The sequence below is a fragment of the Temnothorax nylanderi genome, unplaced genomic scaffold (assembly GCF_030848795.1).
Source record: "Temnothorax nylanderi isolate EJ_2023f unplaced genomic scaffold, tnyl_v1.0 TNYL_tig0027_pilon, whole genome shotgun sequence".
Classification (NCBI taxonomy): domain Eukaryota; kingdom Metazoa; phylum Arthropoda; class Insecta; order Hymenoptera; family Formicidae; genus Temnothorax; species Temnothorax nylanderi.
In genome coordinates, this window is record NW_027249089.1 from 1,363,241 (window position 1) to 1,383,122 (window position 19,882).

A 19,882-nucleotide genomic window follows, 5' to 3' on the forward strand; every position below is an offset into this window, starting at 1 on the left:
GATATATTAGGTATAATGTACATTTTGAATGGGCAATTAGTGTTCCATATCGTGCATGGAACGGTACTTATCTGATCATTTTATCTCATCAATGCATTTATTATGTACTTCTTTTCCATAAAAACTCTTTTCAACTTCTTATTTTTCCTTTATTTATAAACGTTGTGTATGTTTCGGTATTGAGTCAATGATTACTACAATAATCCAACGCATTCAAAATTCCTGCCTCCGTTTTTCCTATGGCATTTGCAAGTGCGATCACATTCTCTTTACCAACGTTCCAGTTTAGTTAAAAATTCACCAATTCTTTTATTTTTATTCTATATTCTTATTTATTCACTTGTGCTTTTCACTTATTGTTAGATATGACCTCTTGGTATATAGACTATTTGTAGCTCGGTTTTAGTTTTAGTTTTTCATACGGCATTTTTTTAAATTTGTATATTTAGTAATCTTTACTCGAATTAATTATGACATAATCCCTTTTATATTAACTTTTGTATCGGCTGAAGATCTCAGTGAAGTTTGAAACATTCTATCAATTTTGTTTAATTGACAATAAATCATATTTTATTTTATATTATTGATATTTTAGTTTTCTCGTTTATTGTCCCTTGAATTTTTCACTTTGTTCCATGCTACATTTCTGTCGTTTTGTATATAACATTTTGCGTTCTTCATGTTCCTTTCTATCTTTATTTTATCTGTTATGTTCTTCACCTAATTTCTGAATTTTATTCCAGACATGTGTTATTAAGATCTGCTGCGCCATCTATCACACATTCCATAAAATTTCTCTTTTTCCTATACTGCAGTCAAAAACTCTAATTTATTGCCGCCAAATGTTAGATCTTCCTCTTTACTCTCTTTATTTCGATCAACTGCCGTTCGATTCATTATATCTTATTGTTAATACCGTTAATACTTATTCTCATTGTTAATAATTTAGCCCGTTTTCTTTATAAATTTTATTAAATATACTTCTATTATTTTTATATTTGGTTATTTTCATTAAATTTATTTTATATTGCTTTATTACGTGGTCAGATATCATAGCAACAGTATTGCTTCTTCTTTGCACATCTCTTTTTTGCACGTATTTTTTTTGCTCTTATTTAATCTTGTAAAATGTCAAACGTTGGCAATTTTACGTTTGCAATAAAGTTATTATTAGAATTATTATCATTATTATGCAATGCGATATTAATACAAAGTCCAAGATAGACATTGCAACGGTAAAGAACCTGAAAAATATCATGTCAAATGTGAAAATTAGTAAAACGTTAATTCTATTGACAAATGCGCAACGTCTAAAGTTCTAAAGATTTAAGCTTACGTACATTGCGCAAAGTTGCGATATTGGCTGTGTCAACCTTGAGGAGACCATAAAAGAAACAGGGACACGCAAAATGTTACTATTTAGCAGGCGACGATAAGATAGTCAAAGTAGCATCAATACTATTGGATGGTATACCCAGTTTGTCAGTTTTCAGTTTTGTGGTTTAATCGCGAGTGAAGAGTGCGGTTCAATTCTGGAAATGTGAGCGCACAGTAATGTATTAGAAGTAGTCCATATTTTCGATATGTTGGGTAAATCTATTACCTACAAAGGCGAGCGATAAGATAGCGATGCAACACGCTCGGCAGCCCGCTAATGGACAGTGATACTCGAACGGTCCGCCTGTGAACAGGTTGCGACAATCGTCGGCGCGCGCGCGCGCAAGTGAACGCGAAACCAGAAGAACCCGGATGCGGGATGTTTCATGTTCATGTATACGAAAAGATGGCATATTCCACTTCATTGAGTAATCCATGTGCCGTTCTTTGTTAACTCGAAGTTGAAGGTTCACACCAATCGGGGAAAGATCTTATCTCCGCGAAGAAGGGTCAACGTTTGATTATTTGATAAAATTTTTACTGTTCGTGGAAAATGTTGCCACATGGACAAGTGTTTTATAGGTGAATCCCAAAAGAGAGAAAAAGAAAGAATTCGGTGTGTGAACTCTATTACTTCTGTACGTGAACTGTACGTGAGAATCGTCAAAATGTGTGTTTGTCGATTTACGTATCAATCGACTCTGACGGACTAGAGCGCGATGTTAATATTTAAAAGCTACGTGAGTATATTACGTCGATGGAAACGTAGCCTTATATATAAGCAGTAAAATACGACGAAGGAGAAGAGTGTAAAAGTCTGTATTATTTACGCTTTCAATTTACCCGTGCATTTGAGATCCTCTCAAGAATCGGAGAACATCCAACGATTCCCTCGTATAGATATGTGCGTCTTATATAAAATACTAAAAAGTAGACAATGTTTATTGTAAGATTTATTAGAGAATAGTAGGAAATAATTTCGAATGCATACCAATATCATATATGTATATCTTTATTTTCATGTAATCGTAAAATGAAAGATCTTTAATTATATCGCATTGAACAAATACCAGTATTACTGTTATTTGTACTGTCATAAAATGCCAATATTATAAAATCAATTAAATTTTTATTGTATTCTTTATTCTTTATATTTTACAAAAGAAATTGCAAGGGAAAAAAATAATGAACGTATATAAATTCGGAATTTTAATTTAAAAGCACGTAAAATTATATATATTATATCTATATATTTGTCTTATAAATTACATATATTGTACATTGTTTTACATGTTGTTCATATCATTTTACATATTTTTCTACAATGTTATCTACACTTTCAGTGAGTTCAGTTTACCATGTTTATAGATATAATTTTCACAAAATATATATCGAGAATATATTACAAATTTGATTGATTTGATAATATCAGTGTAACAGTAGCAATATCAATACATAATTATTGAAAAGTTATTTGCATACCGACACACTACTTAGTGTCGGTATACGCTATTTATATACCAATTTGTTTGAAGAATGCTTAATCGGTATTTTTTAAAATATTATTTTTAATCCCTGAAAAATATAGTAATACGGATATCATCAAATCTTTTCTTTCATCATATCTAATAAATAACTTTATATCTAATAATTCTATATATATATATATATATATATATATATATATATATATATATAGATATATATATAGATATGTATATATAAATATCTAATAAATTTTAAAACTTTTTAAATAAAATTTTTCAATATTGTTTATGAGCACAAAGATTGCTTTTTTTGTTTGAGTCACTCTGCGATAAGCTTTTTATCAGATCCTTATTTGTAAAGAGACGTGTTGGATACATGAACGTCAATATATATGCTACATCAGCAGAGCGGTAAACTAAAACTTCGCTCATCTCACTTCGGGTTTAGACGCTCGCTGGTCTAGTGAACGTGAACTTTATTATGGTTCAAAGGTAGAACCACGAGAGCGTGTTGCAACGCGGTGAATCCGTCGTTCACCTTTTCACGAACCGGCAGGATGATTCGTTTAACAGTCGAGCGATTGTAAGCGCCTCGGTCGAGAATCCTCAAAGAGTGTCGTTCTGGGAACTGCGATGCTTTTCGTTTATCATTCGTTATTCCAAAACATTTCGTGTCTCTTTCGCACGAGTGTGCGAATTAGATGTGTCACTTTGTATTCGACACGTAGCGTGTGTGTTTGCGAGTGGGTAACAGAACTCCAGGTTACTCGCGATATACAATTGCCGCGGCATTTAACATTCGCGAAACCACGAACGGACGTTGTCCTCCGTGAATTCGGACGCATATAGAAGAAAGTTCTTCCGATCGCAGGAAAGGAAAAGACCGAGATACGGACATTGTTTATAATAATAATAATAATAAGTAATAAATTTATTGCAATGCACAACAAAGAAAACAAGAGATTAAACATAGACAGAAGGGACAAAGTATAGAAGTACACGAAAATTCGGAGGCTGCAGTGACCAACAAGGCTGTTGTTATAAAGTTTATCAGAATAAGAGGATATATGATGTGAAAAAAAATGGAAACGTGCATAATAAATGCACGCATCACAGACGAACACATGCACACGTATGTACACACGCAAATAAAATACATAATAATAAGGATTCACGTGCAGAATTATCGCTCGAAAGAGTGAGTATATAGATGTTAATTTGGAAAAAAACAACTTTCGTAATTGTAAAAACTGCATATTCGAAAAATTGTCATTTCTAGCTTATTGTTAGCTAAATTTCGTGTTAAGTTAAAATCGACAATTGTTTCAGTAGGCAGTCCTTATAATCACATAAGCGTATGTATTTTTTTTTTTACATCGAATTTACATCGAAGTTATCCAATATCGTGGGATAATGATAAGAATCCACTGAGATGATCTGATGATCTCACCGATTTCAAATATAGAGGGGATGCTCGTGATGGCAAGATACTCTCGGGTTGACATTATTTTTTTCCGAGAGGTGGCAATCGATTTTTTGATCGGGTTTAAACTCGGGTCTTTGGCTCATTAGAGTAGCGCACATGTCTTCCGTATCATGGGATCTGAGAGACCAGCGCGAAATTAACAGAAAGAAGGGAGAAATTATTCGTAAATCAAAATAAGAGATACTCGTAATAAGGTCATGAGGTCAACCGTGTCACATCGTAACTCACCCGGGTAGCAAAATATGTTCAGTCTGACCTCATTTTGTAGTCATTTGTTCAAAACGTGAGGACAAGAATAGACATAGGTGCGGGTTCGTATGCTACTCAGAATACAGACATGTAATGAGATTCAGAAAAGTTCACAACAATATTTGCTTGTATTTATTCCTTACTTATGACTACCATTTGACGATGTACATACATTATATCACGGTAGTGTCTCGTGCCTAGTGTATGCGCAGTGAGACACAGACCGTGTATCTCTGTACGCGAATCGTCGAGTATAGAGACCCTTAGATTATCGAATCTCAATAAAGGCTGAACCGATCAAGTTCTGAATAGGCTCAATCGATATAGCTTGGGTTCGATTTATACGATAAAAGTGTTTGTATTCTTTGTCTACGTGTTCTACATGTGGAGGTATTGCTGTATGATTTGACAGATTTAGATTTAAGAAACGTCTCGTCATCGTCGGAAAAAAATCCTCTTCCAACTTGTGATGTAAGATGGCGTCAGCGTTTTGTAGAATTTTTCAAATCGACGATCATAGACGTGAGTCAAGTGTGCATGTATTTAGTTGTGTGCGTTCCATGTTTTTTGAAGTTATCACGTAATGGAAATACTTCCACGTGCACCACAGACGAGAAGGACGAGTTTCAAATTGTGTATATTGACATCAGCATTTTTTATTTTCTCGCCGTTTGCAATTGTCATTTCGAAATAAACAAATATGTTGTGGTTTTGCAATGATTAATAATAATACATGATGAACTTTAGATTGATAGTATCATCTTGGGCTAATTGTAAGCCTTGAATATAATAGCGAGTGCTTAATTTTCTCTTCGATATATCTTTTCAACGTGTTTACATATACATATCAAGATTCAAAAGTTTCCGGCCTAAAGATATAAAAAAAGGTGTGACAAAATGAAACAACCATTTTATTTTTCAATAGGAATATTTAGGAGAATACTTTTCGATTAATGTAAAATGAGATGCATGCATTTCTATCTGGATCAAATGTCAAATGTAATGCGCCGTAATTATATGTCATAGTACAAGAAATGTACACGTTATTTTTTCTTATAAGGTGAAGATGATATTTGGGAGAATAGTTAACGGAAGCAACTGGGTCGTATAAGTATCTGATATAATTTAACGACACGGATATCCCGTGCCTTGCACGACGGCGTATGCTAATGACGGGAAATTATAATAGCAGATTGCCAGCGCATAAATATTGGACGAATGTATGCTGGTATCGTGCGCCTTGTTTATTCGTATACACGAATCAATGCTTCCTTGTCGTATCGATTAATACGGGGGCGTGCGACGATGTAGCGAGATAGCGGACGTTATCTCGCGACGAAATTAATTTAATGACATCGCGTTTCAAGCCGGAGCTCTTCGGAAACTAACGAATGAAGGGGTGAGCGAGTTATCGATAAATCGCGAGAACACGTCGTGTGAAATTCACAGACATCGAGTTTCAAGCCGGCCGCGGCGCTCTTCGGAATTAACGAATGAAGAGATGAGTGAGTTATCGATAAATCGCAACAGCGCCTCGTGTGAAATTCACGGCTACGTGCTTTTCCGTCCTTCGGAAGCGTCCAATTAAATTTATCAAATCGCTATATCTTCTACGGCGAAAAACATCAATTTACGTTAATTTAGGACGGGAAATCTCTTTTCGCGTAACATCGCGAATAGCCGACGAACGTATTTTGACTTTCGAGGCGTTTGATCTTTAGGAAGTTGTAATGTTTCATCCCTTAATTTTAACGAGGATCAGCGCCAAGTGCTTAGAAAGCTTACGCGAGAATGGCAACAGTAATGAATCATCCCGTGCAGTGATAAAGGCCCTTGAGAGCGACGATTACATTACGTAATTGCAAAACAGTATTAGTGTTGCGGAAATTAACAAGGTTAGACAATCTTATCGAATTTTGCCAGTGTTCTTGGATAACATATCGTGCGTGCAAACGTATCTGTGCGCGTGTTGTATGTATGAGGTTTATTACTCTGGATTGCGGTAGAACTTCTCTTCTAGCTTTTGTTACAAACATATACCTATTTCGTTTTAAATACGGATAGTATACATCACTAGTTTAGCTATAAAAATTATATAGACTTATGAACTATATATATATAAGAACAATTTATATTTTTATTATAAAGAATTATTGATTCAATTATATCAATTCAAAATTTATCTTTTTTTACTCTGATTTGTTCGATAATTATCATCAAGCAATATCTATGATCATAATTGTTAATCGTAATTTTTGGAATTATAATAAACTTTTCTTACATAATCACTCTCACACCACATATTACAATACATTTTTTGGGTGAAATTTTCACCATAATTTATTATAATATCTGAGAAAAAGAATTGCATTTAATTTTTTGGGGTGCTCTGCTTAAATCAATTATTTTTTTAAGTTAAATCGTGTGCCATGTATCAAAAAAGCTATCACATAAGATAAGGAAGTAATTTAGAATCTGTACTATTTATCTTTTACATATGCGGTTCGTATACACGGAAATGGAACGTATCATATCCCGGGTATACGAGTATACGTACAAAAAATTATAAAATAAAATGCTGAATCTTCCTTTACTATTATTCTACATTTTATTATATATGTATATGATATTTTATTGTAGATTTATGCTCGCATGCAAAATGCAATTACATCTTTAAATGACCTATATTTTTTATCACGTTAATCGATGTTGTTCTTTATTACGTACAAGAGAGCTTTCGAGTATTTTTGAAAGAAGAAAAGGATATTAACACGAGGGACAATTAAGAGGACATTAAGAAATCTCTCAATTATTAACTTGAGATTTCTTAATTCATTGAGTTCTATTAAGGTCTCTATTGCTTTTCTGTTTTAAATCTTTGTATAACTCGAGTTCTAATCAAAATTTTTTAACTGCAAATGATATTTAGGGATCAAAAGAATTGCTCTTTCTAATTTAATCGACGATGAAGTAAGATATCTGAAAAAAAAACGATATAAAAGTTAAAAGTGCAGGAGATAAAAGTAAGTGACCTTTTTATTCACAAATATTTAACTATAATAAATGATTTCGTCTATCTTTTTAGTAGAATAAATCGATATAATTATTATATTTGTGTGATCTATAAAATCTACAAAAATTCTCAAAGAGTAGATACAATTATTTATAAAAGTTATTATATCGATATACAATTACATCGATAAATACTAATAATTTATTCTACTCAAGAAGATAGACGAAATTATTTATTAGTTATATGTGAATTTTATATATAGATTTGTCAGTAAAAAAATCACTTACTTTTTTACCTCCACTTTCAACCGTTTTATATTTCTTCTTTCAGATATCCTATTCCATCGCTCCGATTAGATTTTTGGAAAGAGCAACTCTTTTTACCGCTAAATACTAATTGCGGTCTAAATATTTCGATTAAGATCCGAGTTAAAAGGATTTAAAACAGAAAAGCGTGTAGGGACCTTCTAGGACTAAGGACCGTTGTTCCAACCTATTGGTAAGCTACCTAATAGTTAAATCATATATTTATCTTTGTCTAATGTAAAGGATAAACAAAGACATATATATGATTTAACTATTAGTTTACCAACAGGTTGGAACAACCGGCCGTTAATGGATTAATGTCACTGTCAACATATATTATCATTCGCATTATTCAGTTTGTATTATCTCGTGCATTTTTTTTAAATTGTTGGCAAGGATTGATCGATATCCCATTCATTTTTTATTGACTTTCGTTGCAGCGTAGCCGAATGTGTCGTGGAGCGAAGTGGCGTATGCAGGCTAGATAAGGGTCTCGCCCGACTTAGGGAACCGGGCGGTATGGGTTTGCCGCGTTTCTCCCTGAAGAGATACTTTTTCTACGTGCTATTTCTGACGGGCACGTTGCTCATCGTGCTAAATCTCCTGCAGGACGAGAAATGGCACAGTATGCGGCCACATCCCGGCCAGCCGCAGTCCGTTCGAGTTACCGGCGACGGGCCAAAGGTACATGAAAAATTATTAATTGTCTTACAATTAGATTAGTCGACGGGAAAGTCATCATCTGATCATACATGGGGAAAATACTGTAGTAAATTACGTACAAAGTATATTTCTGTTTACAACACTCTACTTTATAAATCTAGAATACAAAATAACGTTATTGCAATATTAATTACATTTTTATTAATCACATTAATAAAAATTGTAATAACGAACATTTAACACCAGTTTTTGTTTATTTCAAAGACAATCGAACAATACTTTTTTAAAACAAAACCCTTTTGTGCATTACTAATTGTAATTTTAATTTGTAAATGTTTTAAACTGTTATGGACGTATATAAAAGTTTGCAATATATTACAACATTTATATAGTCAGTTAAATTTGCCTAAAAATTACTATGCTGATATTGTAATTTTCATTATAATAAAATTATATAAGCATAGAGTTTTTTTAAGCTTATTGTAATCTACTGCGGTTGCTACGCTAAATATATTGCTACCGCATCTTTTGATAAAATGGGAGAATGAGAGAAAAAGAGAGAGAAGGAAGTGTTTCATTATAGTAAAATATACAGTATGCTAAAGGCAACTGTGATCAGATTTTACTGATCGCTTTCTCATTTTAATGGAATTTAATCTCTGTCTTAAATCGTACTTGAGAATTTTCGAATTATAATTACAGTAATAGTTCTTTTCGAAAAATATGAAACGTACATAACATTTTAAAACAAAAACATTCTGACTTTATAAAAATATAATATAGATAATAATTTGTTCTCATTATGTCGATGTATTTCATAAAAGTTTTTATTACAATTTTTGCTACAGTTTTTTTTCCTGCGAGGGATATGAAATACCCCGCTGTATAGTTCATAGTTCATTTATTCATAGCTATAGTTATTTCTGCAGTACCGATTGTAATTGCAAATCGATATTGTTTTGGAAGAAAACGGCACAAGAGTGAGTCACCTCGATATGTACGGATGCAATAGTTTTATTGATCGTGGTCTATCTAATCGCGTTTGACATATCGATCGGAAAACTTGATAAAGATGCACTAGCTCAGTGTATATTTCTCGCTTATCGTAATATTTGTAATCATATAAGCGCTAATAGAGTTTTTTTAAGAATATTATAATCTACTGCGGTTGGTGCTACGCTAAATATATTGCTACCGCATTTTTTGATAAAATGGAAGAAAGGGAGAGGAAGAGAGAGAGAAGGAAGTGTGCGAAATGTAAGCGATAATGGCAGGAAAATGAATCACGGCTAAAGAAATAAAAACGAATTTCACTCGCAGATGAAACCCGATTGGCCTTTGAAATCGAAGAAGCCGACGATGCGAGTATTACGCACTCGGGAGCGAGTGAGGAAAAGACTCTCGTCCGAGGTACGGTCAATTGTAGCGTCGATTAATCCCAAAACGACATGTACACGGAAAAACATTCCAAAAAGACAACGAAACCTTACAAGTCTTTCGCATTCTTAGATACGTGTTAATTCCAGAAATTCCAACGATGAAAATATATGTATAATATATAGATGTACATACGTATAATAAACATATTATTCTCGCGATTATTCCCACGAAATCCTGTTTAATATCGTTACTTTTTCCGTGTGTCGTCTTGCTTGTTCTTGCGCTTTAAAAGAGTACGGTGCGTACGATTGCTTTTCGAACTTAGTGGCTTCCTCTTTTTCGACTGAGCTTTCATAGTGCTAATACATCGTGTAATTTATGGCCAAATGTACAATGAAGAAGATTATAATTAATGTTTCGAACACAAAATGTAAATAATAATTTTTATAAGATTCAACGATTGCAAATAAATTTTAAGTGAAAGAAACATTGTTTTAAATGTCTATTTACTTTAGGCGTAATTATTAGATATAAATATGGTAAAATTTGATTCGAAGATTATTAAAAATATCATCGTAGCTTGTCTAATGTTTATTTTGTTAAATACTTGATAGGAAAACTGTACAGATAATTAGTGCTTCATATCATGAAATGGAAATTCTTATATCGTGGTATATATGCGTTAGATTGGCTTAATAGTTCAGCCTTGATAGTCATTGCCTGTAGCAGTATATATATTGACTTTTTTTTTCTAATTATCCATATGTGAGACGAGAAAGTTTTGTTTCAATATTTTCTTGCCATTCTTTGGATCATATATTATCTATAAGTAAAAATGTCAGAGAACAAAAGCTTTTGTGTTCGTCCATGCATAATATTATGCTTAGAAATTTTAAAAGTTGTTACTTAACTAATTGCATGAATTTTTATATTTGCTGATAGAACTAATTTAAAAAGTGACATGTATTAAGAAAAACTTAAATTAATGAATTATTATGATTATTTAAGTATTATAAATAGCGGAAAAATAATGTATGTAGATCGATTTATTATCGCAAATGTCATCAATACTATCAATACATCTATTATAAAATTTGTTGAATGCGACATTATTAATAAATTTCTAGTTTAAGAACAATAGATCGCAGTATTGTCTTTTTAGTTGCAGCAGAGAATGACAATATTATATAAAGATAATTTTTTTGTTTATTTATATAAGCCTTTTTCATTTGAAGGGATTGAATATAAATGGAACCGCGAGCTTGAGCGAAAACTCGATAGACTTGGATCCAACGCGAAGACCCTGGTACATGAAAGGAGGAACCAGAAGACCTTATCCAGCGATAAGAACTCGCAATACTGGCAGAAGATTGGCTCAATTGTGGCCGGAGGAAGATGCTTACGATGATCGAGTGACTAATCAGGTAATTCAATTGCACAAGAATTTGTGTGTGCGGAATTACATACTTTAAGATTTAATAGATTGATCGATTTGAACTTAATTTTTCTTAACAAAAATATCGAAGAGAATTAAACGCCAGGGAAAATGTTATTGTGTTAAATTATTATTTTATTTTATTTTATTTTATTGAATCACGATGTGTTATTATTGAATTACATCGTTAAATTCTTTATTTCTCAGCAAAATATTGGGAAAACTAGAATTTTCACGTTTTCACCACTCTTATAATGGACACAACAATGTAAAGAACTTTAACTTTATAAAAAATAAACTCAAAGCATTTACATCATACATTTACAAACGAATATAGGAATTTCGTCGATTTTAGTTTTTGTAGTGATGTCGAATAAAATGTATTACAAAATTTACACTGGAATTTTGAGAATTAAAAATATAATTACAAGATTGATTTCAGTACTCGTTGACTATTTAACGTTATACATAACTAAATACATTTTATTAGCAAAAGCTAGATCGTTTTGTAATTTAATCGATAGCACTCGCTTAAGCAATTCTGCATAGACATATACTAATATTGTGACTAATTTTGCAGCTAATGTTCGTGCCACCCGATTACAACAGAACAGGTGGTGAGCATCTATTAAAGAAGATAATGATTCCTCACGGGATGGCCGAGGCCAAAGTCGGTCCTGACATTTTCTTCCAGCAACGCTGCCCGGTGAACACTTGCACGATCGTCCGCGACAATCCGGACAACGCCGATCTCATTCTATTTAAGGATTACATCACGCACGTGGGACGAAGATCTTACAATCAGGTAAATCAAATGCAACGATAAGTAACGTTAATTTCTGCGATTGACCCATCGTAACTTCGCTCATATCACGCATACGTAAGAGAGGATTTATTGCTTTCCTAATAAGAATTATATTACGATTTTCGGCAGGTGTGGATGCTGTATTTTTTAGAATGTCCTTATCACACGCAGAGTGTAAAGAACGCCCTTGTCAATTGGACCGCCACGTATCGGCGTGACAGTGATATAGTGGCACCTTACGAGAGGTGGCAATATTATGATTCCAGTGTCACACAGATCCCACAAACGTTTAATTATGCGGCAAACAAAACGAAAAAGGTAAGACGATTAGATTAATCTTAAGGCTTTAATAAATATTTTAATTATCTGCAAATCAAAATGATTTCTGATATATATTTGTATTCTTTATAAAATAAGTGCACTAGTAAATAACAAATCTTTACTCTATTTATTTCTGTGGTCAAAATAATAAAATAATAGATAATTATATTTTTGAAATATAGAAATAGCTTTTATTTATTTAGTACTTTTTAATAAAATACGGTTTTTATTTATTAAATTCATGCGAAAAATATTATAAGACACAAAAAATCTAACTCAACCGTATATTGGCACATTTTCTTGATTGTTATCATAATGATAATGACTTACTTAATATGGTTTATTATTTAGTTGTAAGCTTAAACGAAGTTATTTACCAGTAATGGCTTTAATTCATTACCACATTAAATTTTTTTTAACTTTATATAGTATAAATTTTATATAAAGTTAAATGAAACTTTAAATTTTAATTAATATCTAAAAAACATATACAAAAATAATATTTACTGGATAATAAAATAAACTTATCTATTCTTTAATCATGATTTATTATTGTAATTAATTTTCCGCAAGAAACAGAAACATTATTCTCAAGTCGAAATTAAATCAAAATAAAATAAAGTACATAAAAATGGAAAGTATAAGAATTTAATTTTTTATCAAAAGTTTTTTCTGCCATATATATGTTACAGTTTTATAAATACTTATACTTTTCGAGAGCGTTGTTCTCAAGTACGTTATTTTCGCTCTTGTCGAGCATAGAGTAAACCATCACATATGACATTCGCCTTCTTCTGCATCGCTGTTTAATCAGGTCGCCTGGTTCGTTTCCAACTGCCATCCCCGAAATCAGCGCATGCATTATGCCAGGGAACTCTCGAAATACATACAAGTGGACATTTACGGTGCGTGCGGCAGCCTACGCTGCCCGCGGTCGCAGTCGCAAACGTGCTTCGACATGCTCGACGAGGATTACAAGTTCTATCTCGCGTTCGAGAACTCCAACTGCAAAGACTACATCACGGAGAAGTTCTTCGTTAACGGACTTGGGTATGTGTGATACTTTGATGGTATTTATACTATGTATTGCTCTCTCTCTCTCTTTCCCTCTCTTTCTCTCCCCGTCTTCCTCTCACTCTCGCTCTCACGTTGGTGCACACAATCCATACAGAGAGCCGCGGTATTTCAGATACGAGCAGCGAATGTAAGTCGACCGACTTAATACGCTCGATCATTTTACCCAGAGGTCGGCAACCTTTGCCAACTTGTGCGGTATCTCGAATAAGGCGGTCGCGTGCCAACTCGCGTTACCTAATCTTCTCCACTCGCGTAATGGACAGAAACGCGTGCTGCTCGCGCGGCTATTAATTAAGCTCCCGAACTGGATGCGCCCGCGTTAACTCCCAAGCGTGAAACATGCGACATGATATGGACCCTTTCGTGACACAATCGCTTTCCTTCTCTCGCGCGACTATAATTACCACTTCTTATTATTATCATCACGAACCTGTTTTCCTTCCGGGTGTGCAGGCACAATGTCCTGCCCATCGTGATGGGCGCCCATCCGACGGATTACGCGCGCAGCGCGCCGTACCGTTCCTACATCCACGTGGACGAGTTCGAGTCGCCGAAGGAGCTCGCCGAATATCTGCATCGGCTGGATCGCGACGACGACCTGTACAACTCATACTTTCGCTGGAAGGGCACCGGCGAGTTCATCAATACGTATTTCTGGTGTCGAGTATGCGCTATGCTGCACGACGACCGTCCGCCGAAATATTACAAGGACGTGAACGAGTGGTGGCGAGGGGACGGCGTGTGCACGACCAGCTCGTGGCGGGAAAACGACGTCGTGCGTTCACCGAACACCTGAGGAGACGAAATCGCCCCGGGAATACGTTTAGAGGGCTCTTCCGGCGGCCACGGGGAGTTCCGTGCGTACGTGCGTGCGTCCGCCCACGACACGTTGCTCAATTTCTACAAACGATTCCGATTCTTCCAAAACAGAACATTGCCTGAGTCTAAGAGGCGGCCGGAAGGTTCAGAGAACGTTTGTTGTGCTTTCGCATCTAACAATAAGCGGGTTGCTCGAGGCGGATCACGATCGCCCGAAGACGTTGGATCGATCGCAAAGTTTTGAAACGAGGTCCTGACGAGGCGCGAAAAGACGCGTGACCTCGCACGACCTCGTTTCGCGGGCACTCGAGCCACTCTGAAGAAGGTATTGATAAGACCCTCGTCGAAAGTGTCACGCGACTTTTCATCATTCGGCTGCTTTAGGGGTAATCGAAAAGCAACGACTTGACGATACGAAGCTTCGCGGTGTTGCGCAAGCGAAGTGGCTTTTACTCGGCGATCGAGATGCGGACGCGGATAAACGGCAAGGCAAAGAAATGTCTCAAGGTCTAAATGAGAATGCTCGTTTGCGAGGATTGCGCGCGAATTTTTTTTAAGGAGGGCAATCGGTGTGCCTAATTGTCAAATCTTCCAAAATAACATTTCTATACACTCCTTTTTCGGATGATAAACAAAGAATTGAGGCAGGCGAGAGGTGATTTTATGAGAATAGCCACGACAGACCCCTGAGAGGTCATTTTACTTAAACTACGACGAAATTCGTTTGGGGACAAAATTTTGCGATGTTCATAAAAATTTGAGTAGACGTATGGAGGGCGCCGTAAAATAATACAATACGTATCACGAAAACAAAGTGCGATATGCGCTAGTCCAGAAGACTCGATTCTCGCTGTGCATTTAGTACTGAATTGTATTGCTTATGATCCTAAGCTTTATCTGTGCAATTTAGAAAGATACGCACGATCGCAGACACTTTAGATGGAGAATTAGGATTACGTTTGCTATTAAATGTGCGATGAGAATATATGGGTTGGTATATGTGTTGGTATATGGGATGACCCCGAATCACCGGATAATCTTCCAACTACATGTACTAGAGGACCAATTACGAAAGATAGTGGTTTTAAGAAAAGAAAACGTTAACATCGAAAATTACGATGTTAATTAGCATTGGAAATTGAGCATTTCTAACAATTTAGACTTTGACTATGTAAATAGTATTGAGTTGATTCATTAAAAAAAAATAAGATCCGCTACACATAATTACTGAATTATTTCTTCTGAGAAACCAGTATTATTTACGGTATTTAATTATTTTATCTGCTGCGAATAATTAAGAGTATCATTTACAAATCAGTATTCATACTGTTATAACGGTTTTTAATAAACATTCAGTTTGTTAAATAAAACAAAAAGCACATTTATGAATCAACCCAATAAAATCTCATTTCTCAATCGATTTTATCTTGACAAAAATTTTAAATCAAGCTTATCTATGTCAGTAATTAAGTTCATAACTAATTACAATAATAAATAAAAATGCGATAAACATTGCTAAAACGCGAGTCAAAGTTTTGCAAATTTATCATGAGAGCTGTAGTTGGAAGGACACACACACACACACAATCGGTGGAGAAAGATCTAAACCGCTAGATAAATAACTACAATCTGATAAAAGAGAGAAAATTAGCAATTGCGAGATTTGCGTGTAACTTAAAAGAATAGTGGCGTCTAAAATCGATTGTAAACCGCATATTGTTTTGTAAAGCAATTTGCGAGCTTTCATCGAAGAGGAAGAGAAAGCCCGCTACTTTTTGTAGAGTGAGGATTACTGTTCAGTATTTAATATTATTGTTCCTTCTTGCGAATTCTGCGAGGGGATCTCTTATCGTTGCACGTTGTAAGTGAAAAAAATTCATGTGCATTCAGATTACGTCACATGTAAAAATTGTAGTAAACTTTACTTTTCCGACAATAATTATATACAATAATAATTTCCTGTAAATAACTCACACATTTGTGTATTTCCACTTGTGAAATCGACAGAATGGAGGATTTGTAATAGAATTTATAGAGTTCTTGAATGTAATTAGAATGTTAATTAGCATGTGAATCATTGTATATTTAATAACTTGCATTTATATTTTTGAATTGAAAGAATGCTTGTATTTGTATATTTTGCGAATCAAAGCGCATTTATTTTTGAGCTACGTAGTATTTATTGAGCGTACGAATAATATCGCTCACGTAATAAGCGCGCGTGAGTTTATAAAATATTTAAGAGTCTTATCCTTGAGTGCACACGAATTTTGTTATTCAATAAGTCGTTTTGTCGAAGTTCGCAGAATCTAGTCAAGAAGAAGCTCAGTGAAGTATTTTCGAATATAATTTATAATAATAGTATTATATACAGCAAGTACCTGTTTGAAGTAATTCCTATTATAGTTTTTCTTTTCAACTGAATTGATTTTGAATTGAATCAATTGCCCGTGCGGGACACAGCACGTATCGTCGCACGACGTATAATCATGTTCACTCCGTGGCTAGTGTCAATTCGAAAACAACGACTTCCGGTTTGAACACTAGTCTAGCTCAAACGTAGCTCAAACTTGGACGAATTTAGTCCAGAGAAAAGACAGAAGCACCGAAAAAAAAAAAAACATGAAAGCGGAGCGCAAAATATATACTTGAAACGCACGAAATGTAAACACGTAAAATCACAATTTAGTCACCTCGAGGAGAGTTTAACCACCGATCTCGAACGGTTCCTACATTATGAATTATTCACAGTGCGCACAAGCAGTATAATTAGATATTTAGGTAAATAACTAATTAAATGATTAGTCGAAGTCGACCATACCAATTGACACCGAGAAGATGTGCATATCTCGAATATCGTGGATAACCGTTTCTTCTTTTACAGTATCCAAGTTATGTTTACTCTGTTTTAGACAGAGATATTATATCTTAGCGATTAATAATTTTCATACCGATTGATGTGCTTTAGCGAAAGTTACTTAAATCAATTAAATCGCGACTTCAATCAGTTGCATGCGAAAAGGCATTTGTACAATCTGACATTATATAGTATTAAGTTAAAAATTCATTATTTATGTTATGTTATATTATATCAGATTTCTTTTCGTAAATACGCAACTCGATATATTCCTGTTAATTTATATACGTTTTTGACATCAATCAAAAACGTGGCAGAACAGCGAAGTCTGGCTGTAAGAAGTTCTTAATTGCATTGTTAGGTTTGTTAACGATTGGTGCTGCCTGTAACGATTGGTGCTGCTGTACGACGTATGTGAGGTGTGTGTATACGTCGACGACGAACTCCCGATTGAAGCGGCCAGTGTAGACCCGAATATAAGTACCAAACATTAGATTTATGTAAGCAGCAAAAAGGGCGCGAGAGAATAACGCACGCTCGATGTCGAGATATATCCGTGGCGAAATATGTGATAAATAAATGTTTCTCGAGTATATCGTCGATATGTTATATCCTCGATGTGCGTGAATTGTAAAATGATAATCGAGAAATTGCTGAAACTAAATAGCTGCTAATTCGTAATGAATGGATGAAAGGAAATTAATTAAATGCTATCATGCAGAAGAATACATCATTTGTTAGCAGATGCAAAATTATAATGCAAAAACTATACAACACATTTCATAAACTTATAAAAATAAACATTATAAAAGGGCTGAAATTTTTGCTGATTGCATGGCTAATGCAGGTTCAGAAAATTTCAGCATAATCGACCATTTCTATACATAAAAGAAATCTATCTAGAATTCTTCGAAGGCACAGTTATAGTTATTAATGTTGAAAAGTGTACTTAATTCTCTTCAAAAGCGCCTCGATTATTGTGCAAGTTCAGATTATTATTTCGAAAACATATTACTGAGCCATGCAACCAGCCAAATTGTTGGCCCTTTCTTGATACTGATTGATATACATTTTTACAAGTTCACATATGCATGTTTTTTATTCTAACGAAAACGATGGATTTCCTCTGGTATTATAGTGTTTAATTTATTTCATTTTATTCACTTTCGATTACGTTACAAAATAACAGCAAAGTAACTGCTTTAGTTCACCAACTTCTCGATTGTCACTTTGTACAACCGTTTCTTAAAACGATTCGACTCGATCAATATTTTTGTCCGCCCCAAATTCAACGATGAATATACGAGATGTTATTACTTATTCTCTCGGTGATTGCCCGTTGTCAGTCTCTAGATAGCACATTTGTAAATAGTAGCATGTACGAAGGTCATGATATTCCCGTAATGTAAAGAGAAAGAAACACGTCACCGCATGTAACATTGAATATGTCGATCGTGGTAGATAATAAAGCTACGCGAGACAGTATTCGCCTTGGCGAAACGTGAAATCGGTTCAAGTTCAATCGCAGCTCCGAAATAGGTGTTATTATTCGGTTTCGTAATGTCGGCAAATCAATATCGAAGTCGGAGAGTGTATTCAATGCGCAATATTGTTCGTCCAGACTTCACACGCCCGACTTTACATTCGAAATCGTCGTCGTCTTGATACAACGGTACAGCCAATTTTGAAATCCATTGTTTCGACGTGTAACGATTGTGGACCGACTTCGCGTATCGAATTCGGAATCAAGTACTATTTCGCACACAGCTCTAGTAGATAATGCATTCGAATCAATATTGAAAATTTGTAGATAAAAACGTGACAGGTAACGTGGCTCGTTTGGGCGCGAACGCGCTTTATTATTATTTTTTAATCCGACATCGTCTGCACTCGGCGAGCCGCGATTAGTGCCATAATGTTTTAAGGTCGTGAAAATTAATCAAAAATCGTGTCGTTGTCTTAACCGTTAACATCCACGTACATAAATTTTCCGCAATTAAGCGCGGCGGAAAATCCACGCAGACATTATCCCATTATAATTTTTCAGAATATACATGTGCGCATACGAAAAATTAATTATGACGTGAAAACTATACATATACGTCGAAATGCAATTGTTCGTAAAATTTTGTTGACAAAGAAAATTTGACTGTTTCTACAAAAGGCTTGTGTACAATTCTTATTTTTATACACGATGACTCGCGACGAAATCAATTTCGTGGTTCATTTTTTTTCTAATAATATTGATATTTCAATATGTCTCGCGAATCGTCGTTTTCATATCTTTTCTATCATGCGATGTTTTGCTTATTGTTAGCATAGCAACGTTAAGTTTCATGTGTTCATATGTCATATATGTGTTCATATTCATATATTAGTTATATCGACTTTTATGCGCATTCCTGACCTAACAAATAAAAACGAACACTATTCTTAATTTTATTGATTTTTCTCGACTTCCCACCATTCCTCTCAAATGCGAGAACTATCAAAGCAGGTAGTGGATTTTTACTTTTTTTTATTTCGGGATTGCAAAGCTATGGCACAAACTATGCATTACGGTACATCATGTATAACTTCTGGAGAGATACGCAGTATTTGTGAAATA

General features: G+C 34.5%; 1 protein-coding gene across 6 annotated transcripts in view; it reads left to right on the forward strand.

Annotated features, from left to right (window-relative positions):
* Positions 1-19,711, forward strand: part of Fucta (glycoprotein 3-alpha-L-fucosyltransferase A) — a 29,197-nt gene extending 9,486 nt beyond the window's left edge. For 2 of the 6 annotated variants that reach the window (XM_071701934.1, XM_071701937.1), the window contains exons 2-8: positions 8,358-8,601; positions 9,901-9,990; positions 11,196-11,384; positions 11,976-12,200; positions 12,330-12,518; positions 13,336-13,571; positions 14,052-19,711. In XM_071701934.1, coding sequence (XP_071558035.1) covers positions 8,437-8,601; positions 9,901-9,990; positions 11,196-11,384; positions 11,976-12,200; positions 12,330-12,518; positions 13,336-13,571; positions 14,052-14,394 — 1,437 coding nt within the window. In that variant the 5' untranslated portion in view covers positions 8,358-8,436 and the 3' untranslated portion in view covers positions 14,395-19,711. Of the gene's footprint in view, positions 1-1,411; positions 2,118-3,383; positions 4,990-8,357; positions 8,602-9,900; positions 9,991-11,195; positions 11,385-11,975; positions 12,201-12,329; positions 12,519-13,335; positions 13,572-14,051 lie in introns of those variants that run through there. The other 4 variants (XM_071701935.1, XM_071701933.1, XM_071701936.1 and 1 more) reach the window with 4 other exon arrangements.
* Positions 19,712-19,882: the final 171 nt, after the last annotated feature.